At 32.9% G+C, this 8,269-nt stretch overlaps 1 protein-coding gene across 4 annotated transcripts; it reads left to right on the top strand.

The window, feature by feature from the left end:
• The first annotated feature begins 3,351 nt into the window (after nucleotides 1-3,351).
• LOC107894636 (probable serine/threonine-protein kinase At1g54610) lies at nucleotides 3,352-7,647 on the top strand. 4 transcript variants are annotated; one of them, XM_016819900.2, is made up of 7 exons: nucleotides 3,352-4,203; nucleotides 4,670-4,954; nucleotides 5,069-5,386; nucleotides 5,722-5,949; nucleotides 6,060-6,160; nucleotides 6,684-6,798; nucleotides 7,022-7,647. In XM_016819900.2, exons 1-7 carry the CDS (start codon nucleotides 3,844-3,846, stop codon nucleotides 7,361-7,363), a joined length of 1,749 nt encoding a protein of 582 aa, XP_016675389.2. In that variant the 5' UTR covers nucleotides 3,352-3,843; the 3' UTR covers nucleotides 7,364-7,647. The 4 variants fall into 4 exon arrangements, with proteins under 4 accessions (XP_016675389.2, XP_016675383.2, XP_040931064.1 ...); XM_016819894.2 differs by having other exon boundaries at nucleotides 3,353-4,203; nucleotides 7,019-7,647; XM_041075130.1 differs by lacking the exon at nucleotides 4,670-4,954 and having other exon boundaries at nucleotides 3,356-4,203.
• The last annotated feature ends 622 nt before the right edge of the window (nucleotides 7,648-8,269 follow it).

Below are 8,269 nucleotides of genomic sequence, written 5' to 3'. Positions count from 1 at the left end.
AGGTATTCTGACATAACTCGCCAAATGGTTCCACCTAATTAAATAAATTTTTAGCATACTATTTTATTCTAAATTTACGTAATAATTTGTAAAATCTAATATAAAATTTACCTCTTTATGAGTAGAAACGTATATGGGTGGTCTACTCGAGGACATAAAAATGGAAAGCGAAACCGTGCCCATGATTACAGTAGTGATAGGCAACCTCTTATTTTGGCTTTGTTCGGTCGTGTCGCCCCGCACATTTCCTTGTACAATGTTGCCAACACGACAGGCCCCCAACTCATTTCGTCGGCTGCTCTAAAATTTACGAGTTTCAACAGCCATCTCAGGTGTACGAGGTTTCGTAATAAGTCCGGCATCAGATAACCTCCAATCATCTCAAGAATGTATGCACGAGCATATCGTATTCTTTCGAGTTCATTCAAATCATTATTCAACTCCGGAAATGTATCTCGTAATCAGCCCATCTCGATCCGACCTCCGTTAATATTATTCGGTATAGCACCCAAAAGCTCGTAGCATACGGTTCCCCAATTAGTAGATGATGCCGACCCGGTGACTGCGTACTCATCCACCGACAATCCTAATTGCAAATGCACGTCTTCCAGAGTGATAGTACACTCTCCGCATGAAAGATGAAAAGTGTGCGTCTCGGGTCTCCACCTTTCTACCAACACACTGATTAGTTTCGGGTCCAACTTGCACCCCCGGCCTATCGTGGCCACGTGCCAAAATCTCGCTTCCCGTAAGTAATTCTTGATCAACGGCGATGGAGGACCAAGCATATTACAGATGTAGCATTGCAACACCCGATCTACAGACTATTATAAAAATTTATAAAACAAATATTAATTAAAATTGCATAAATTAAATAATGCAAACATCATAAATGAAAAAAAAATCAAGCAATATTGAAATTTTAATTATAACTGCATAAATGAAAAAAATATCAAATAGTATTGCAAATTTAATTAAATTTGCATAAATTAAGAAAATATCGAATAGTATTGAAAATTTAAAATTATCACTTACCATTGCCATTTGCTCAACGGAGATGTGCTTATTATCGAGACGGATTAATTTTTTGGCCATTGCTAACACGATCCGATTTTTTTATTTAAAAAATTAAATTCAAAAAATTTTAAACAAATAAATTGATAGAATTTTGATAGAATTTTGAGAAAATTTCAATGAAACTTGATAGTTTTTTGAAGGGAATATTGAAAAAATGTTGAGAATTATGAGAGAATTGTGTGAAAAATAAATGAAAATAAAGGAATTTTGAGAGAATAATAGAAATTGTGAGAGATTTGTGTGAAAAATGATTTGGGGGGCCTTTTATAGTTTTTTTTTGGACCGTTGGAAGCCAACGGTCAAAATTTTTACCGTTACAGGGCAAAACGCTTCCCTGGGGGAGCGCTTTTGTCCACGTAAGCAAAGCGTGCCCTTCAGGAAGCGTTTTCTGCTGACATGGACAAAAGTGCTCCCCCAGGGAAGCGTTTTGCTGACACGTACTCTGAAAGCGCGCTGACGTGGACGCGTTTTCAGGGGAAATGGCCTAGTCGGTAAATTACCAAAAAATCAACCCATTTTCGTAATTAACTTTAAAAAGGATATTTTTAGGTAAAATGCCCATTATTTTTGTTACAATTGTTGAATATGTTACCCGTATGGTATAAAAAGTTGTGCTATTATATATGTTGTTATTTTAGTACGTTGATGTTAATTTTTGGGGAGGATTTTTTATTATTAAGAATTGCTGAAATCGATAGAGTTATTTGTAATATTCAAAATTTCATATTTTGAGTGTTTCAAAATTATTAATGAATTTACGTTACAAATTCATTTGAATGAATATATGATTTATTAAATGTTTGTTCATTATTATTTAATTTTAATTTTAAAATATATAATGAGTTGGGTAAAAGTATCAAAAAATCCCTATAATATATCTAAGATTAATTGCATTTTAGCTCTGCTATTGAAAAAATAGATAAATTAGTCCCTGTAAGTTAAATGAGGGGACAAAACAATCTCTCCAATCAAATTGCGCGGTTAAATGTCTGTCCTGGTGTTTATATATAAGGTTTAATAACTAATTTAGTCTCAACTTTTACATATCTAGTCCATTTGACCCATACTCTTTTATTAGAGGTAGATTAGAAAATTTTGAAACTTATAAAGTTAAAGGGTCAAAAAGTTCTTAGTAACAAATTTAAAAAAAATTAATTACTTTTTAATTTTAAATATTATTAAAATTTTATAAACTAAATTTATAAAAAAAAAAGTTATAAAAATTTTAAGATTATTATTTTTATTAAAAAAACAATATTTATCTATTAAATCTAATAACAAAATTGTTATTTTTAATAAAAATTTTATAATTTAAAAAAAATAATAACTTTTTTTATAATTTTATGATTATTTTAATAATTTTAAATTTTAAAATGATTTATTTTTTTTAAATTTGTTACTAATACTTTTTTACTCTTTAGCCTTATTAGTTAAAAAATTTCTTATTTACTTTCAATAAAAGAGTAAGGGTCAAATTGAATAAATATGTAAAGGTTAAAAATTAAATTTGTTGTTAAATCTTATATATAAACACCAAAATAAACATTTAAAGGATTATTTTACTCACTCATGTAATGTATAAGAACTAATTCATCAATTTTTCGATGAAAAAAACTAAAATATAATAAAAATATATATATATATATATATATATGTAGTAGAAAGGTTTTACCTCTTTATTAGTTTAACCACATTTTTATTCTTACTTCAATGATTATTCACCATTAGTTTTATATATTAATAGTATCCAAAACACCAAAAGAACAAACGTTTAACTCTGTTTCAGTCCCTATACTCTGCCAATTTTATAACCTAATCCCTTTACTTTCAATCTCATAAATTTAATCCTTTACTCTTTTAATTTAATAATTAAAAAGACTTTTGTTAAATTAGATTGTATGATGTTTTTAAATAAAAATTGCTCACGTGACTAATATTGCACATGTGGAAAGCCAAATAAACAAATATAAAAAATTTAATTTTGAGTTGTAAAGTTTTCGATTCTAAATTTGGGGTCGTAAGGCTTTTCGGCATTATAGAAATAGATTAAAAGTCGATACTATTTAGTTTTAAATTAGATAAGTGAGTATTTTTAAAAATAAAATAAAATCACATAATTCAGTTAAACCTAATAGACTAAGTTGTTAAAATTAAAAGTAAAGAGATCAAATTCTAAATGAGCTAAGAGTACAGGGACTTAAAACAGAATTAGACCAGAAGAAAACAATGACACCACAAGCCTTTTAGTTTCACGAATAGAAAAAGTAACAGTTGAAGAAGCCAGATATCTTTTTATTTCTTCTTCTTTTTCCCTCCTTCAGATTTCAGCACTCTCTCTCTAAAACTCATCTTTTATCAAACTCTCCCCCACTTTCTCTCTCGAAAACCCCTCTATTCTTCTATTTTTAATACTTTCAGATATTCTTTTATTTGACTTCCTAAGTTTCTTCTTAGCACCTACCAAATTTCACTTTCTTTTTTTTGTACTTGGCTAGCTTCAAGATCATTTTTCCCACTTTTTTCTGAACTTGGAAGCTCCCAAATTCACAGTACAAAGGGAAAGGTTTTTATAGTTTTCTTTGCTTAGTCAATTCTAGCTTTATCTTAGAGTTTTAATTATTAGTTAAAGTTTTGTATTTGGTAATTTGATGTAACTTGATCATCATGCTTTATTAAAATTGCTTGATTTGTTGTAGCTAATTATTTGTTGATTTAGAGCAAGACCCAGATTAGGATATGCTGAGAAATGAGGTTTAGGTTTAAGAAATGGGGTGTGTTTTGGGAAGAGAGGTATCTTCAGGGATTGTTTCGGAATCCAGAGAGAGTAAAAATGGTAGCTTTGAATCCGATAGGAGAGTAGATAATGTTACAGTTCCAAACACTGATGCTAATGTTGTAGAGGTTGAAAATGCGGGTACCCAGGAGGAGGAAAAAGCTGATGGTAAAACAAAACAAAGGGGGGAAAGGAGAAAATCAAAGCCAAATCCAAGGCTTAGTAACCTTCCAAAGCATTTGCGTGGAGAGCAAGTGGCTGCTGGATGGCCTTCGTGGCTTTCCGATGCCTGTGGGGAGGCGCTTAATGGATGGATTCCTCGAAGGGCTGACACATATGAGAAAATTGATAAGGTGGACTTATCCTTTTTGAATGATGATGTCAAATATGTTGTTTGTTTTGAAATGTTAGTGAGTTTAACTAGTTTTAGTTGTGTTCTTTGTTTGTGATGGTCTATTTTTCGTGGCTGCCTTTGGTTACATTATCTTGGATGCTGTTCGATTCTTGGTCATGTTCTCGATTTGTCGATATTTTTGAAGCTGCTGTTTTGATTAGGTGGGCTGTTTTTCATCTGTTCGATGTTATCCTTATTGAATGATAATGAAAAAGAATATAGTTTGTTTGAAATGTTTGTGAATTTAACTGGTTTGTGCCATTTCAGTTGTGTTCTTTGTTTGATTTATAGCATATTGATGGTTGATTTTGTTGCAGCTGCCTTTAGTTACATTATCTTGGATGCAGTTCGATTCTTGGTCTTGTTCTTTTTCTTGATTTGTAGGTGTTTTGATTCCTATACTTACCTTTCCTTACTAATAATAGATTGGCTCAGGAACATATAGCAATGTGTATAAAGCTAAAGATATGGTGACAAATAATATAGTTGCACTAAAGAAGGTCCGGTTTGATAGTCTAGAACCCGAGAGTGTGAAATTCATGGCTAGAGAGATTCTCATATTGCGGAGGTTGGATCATCCCAATGTTGTAAAATTGGAAGGTTTAGTTACGTCGAGGATGTCATGTAGTTTGTACTTGGTATTTCAATACATGGAGCATGATTTGGCTGGGCTTGTGGCAAGCCCGATAGTAAAGTTTACGGAGCCACAGGTTAGCCTAGCCTCAACCTACCATGCTATTTAATTAGTAGTAATACCCATAATTTACATTGTTGCTGAGGTGGTGAGTCATGAAGTTTGATTAAACTTTATGGTACGGTTGTAGGTTAAATGTTATATACATCAACTACTCTCTGGCCTTGAGCACTGTCACAACCGGGGAGTGCTTCACCGTGATATTAAGGGGTCGAATCTTCTTATTGATGATGAAGGTGTACTTAAGATTGCCGATTTCGGACTGGCTACATTCTTTGATCCTAACCGCAAGCATCTAATGACTAGTCGGGTGGTTACTTTGTGGTATCGTGCCCCTGAGCTTCTTCTTGGAGCTACAGATTATGGTGTTGGTGTGGACCTCTGGAGTGCGGGATGCATTTTAGCTGAGCTCTTTGCTGGGAGGCCCGTTATGCCAGGTCGAACTGAGGTAGGATTTCACTTCATTTTGTTGTTTGTTCAGGATTATTGTCTGTATAAGTGTGCAAGATTTTAGCTGGAAGGTATTCTGGCATCTCTGCTCATTTATGACGTTCTTTGGTTCTTACTTGCTTGTTTAACTTAATTTATTCGTTCCATGTTTATTGCATAATGCATAGAGGCTCGAGGATAACATCTTGCAACCATTAAATTACAATACCATATCTTGGAATCTTTTCGCTCTTTGCTTTTTTAGTTGCATGTTGAGCATTGAAGTTGACATTCGATTTAGTTGTGCTCCCACTTTATTTCCACTAACTGTTTCTTTTTTCTTTTATCAATTAGGTAGAACAATTACATAAGATTTACAAGTTATGTGGTTCACCATCAGACGAATACTGGAAGAAGTATAAGTTGCCGAATGCAACCTTATTTAAACCTCGAGAGCCTTATAAACGATGCATAAAGGAGACATTCAAAGATTTCCCACCATCATCACTATTCCTTATCGATACTTTGCTCGCAATTGATCCTGCGGAACGTTTGACTGCCACTGCTGCATTAAGAAGTGAAGTGAGTCCTTTGATTTCAGTGAACACTGTCTGATTTTCTGTAATGATTGGTTTATTGAGAATATACCCTCTGGAAAAGTCTCTTTTTCACCATTTTATTCTCCTCGGCAGTTCTTCACAACAGAACCTTATGCTTGCGAACCGTCTAGCTTTCCCAAATATCCACCCAGTAAAGAGATAGATGCAAAACGAAGAGATGATGAAGCTCGGAGGTCACTTCTTTTGCTTTATGTTGAATTAAATAATTTGCCATTTTACGAGAAAATGCTATCTGATTAAGGTTTTGAGAATTATTTTAGTTTGATAGACTTTCATGCATGCTCTATTGGAAACCCCTGATCAACACACACTCATCTATGTATAAGCTAACGTTGTTTGCATTCTCATATATGGAGATTTAGGTCTTTCTGGATCTTAGGTGCAATGTCTTAAGTGATTCTTTGCTAAATGTAGATGACAAAGCTTGTTATGAGTCGAGGAACTTTGAAATTTGCTGGTTGGTTAGATACATTAGTGTAAATATGCAATGGTTTAGAATTATTCAATGTGGTAATTTGTTTTCTACCAATGGTTATTTACTTTAACATACATATTTTGTTACGATCTTTAAAGCTTATGCTTCTGTCTTGTTCTCGATCACACATGCAAAGGCAAATATTCATTTGAAAGCATCAAGTCATTTATATCTCCTGTATATGCTTCATTCATAATCAACAATGACGTATAAATTTGCAGACTCAGAGCTGCCGGTAAAGCCCAGGGTGATGGTACGAGGAAGACAAGGACACGCAATCGAGCAAGGGCAGTTCCTGCTCCAGAAGCCAATGCCGAGCTTCAGTCTAATCTTGATGTAAGTCAGATAATGCACTAGTACTTGTATTGAGATCTGGCATTGAAAGTTTGTTTTTATCTGTTCCTAGTAAGATATACTGTCAAGTAACAGTTCTGCTAAAATTTTTGTCAGCTTATCAAGTATTATTTGATAAGCTGCCTCGACTAGTCTATCTGCCTCTAGAGTAAAGGTTAAAATTTTCTGATATTTTATAACTAATTTCGGGTTCCTTGTGAAGCAGAGAAGGCGCTTAATATCACACGCCAATGCAAAAAGCAAAAGCGAAAAGTTCCCCCCTCCACACCAGGATGCAGCAGTTGGCATTCCATTAGGAGCATCGCATCACATTGATCCTGCACTTGTTCCTCCCGATATCCCCTTCAGCTTTACATCATTCCCTTATCCGAAAGAACCATTTCAAACTCGGTCAGGTCCATTAGTTGAGTCCTCCAAAACAGGTGCTCCAAGTCGAAAGAAGCATGTTGCAGGCGGCAGTTCACATGAACGATCTAAGCCTCCAGCAGGATCCCAAAACGACAATAGTGACAACACTAGGGTTAAAGGAAAGAAAAGCATACTTTAAACTTGCAATGCAGGTAAATACAACAGGTTTTTGTTTGTCTTTGTCATGGTAGCTTGTATTGTTTTGTTAAAAATGCAGTCCTATATATATGTATATACACACATATTATAATAAATTATATGTGTATATATATATACCTTTACCAATTTTCTTTTAAATTTTAACCCCGAAGGAGCTGTGTAATCTGTTGGAACGTTCATTTCTCAGTTCTTAAAATGTTATGTTCCAAATTGTACACTGTTTAGATTAATGGAGACTGGACTGAAGAACATATAATAAGAATATATACTACTTGAAAAGTTTCAAAGTGGTTCAAATATTTTATCATAAATTGAGAGTATAATTTTTATCGAATGTACATTACATTGAACAAATAGTCAGATATTTTTTATTTATTAAAAAATTTGACTAAAATATAATGGAATAGACTTTTGTAACTTAAAATTCCTCCAAGACAAAATTTACAAAAAAAGAAAAAAATCATATTCTAATATATCCAGAATATGGTGGTCCTTTGTAATTTTGAGATTCCTCAATGAATATTCTTGGCATATACTACAAAACACAAATGAAAACATCTTTTTTTTCCCCTATATCTATATCTATATCTATACATGTATATATATGTTAATTTATGTATCAATGTGTATCATATTATCATAATCAACAAGATATTTGGTGATAATTCATATTATATAAAATCTTGAAACATTTATATCGTGTATCATATTGTGTTTAATATAATCATATATTTACGTGAAAGAACAATGGAATTGAATGATAAACAGAAACAATATTTTCAAGTTATTGTTTTATTTGCTAAGTGATATAAATATGGGATTGAAACCTTTTAGAGCAAATCTCTTTAAATTGATGGATGGGAACATTAGAATCGGACCCCAAAAG

Source organism: Gossypium hirsutum, chromosome A08 (genome assembly GCF_007990345.1).
Source record: "Gossypium hirsutum isolate 1008001.06 chromosome A08, Gossypium_hirsutum_v2.1, whole genome shotgun sequence".
Taxonomy (NCBI): Eukaryota; Viridiplantae; Streptophyta; class Magnoliopsida; order Malvales; family Malvaceae; genus Gossypium; species Gossypium hirsutum.
This window is presented reverse-complemented; position numbering and strand designations above follow the sequence as displayed.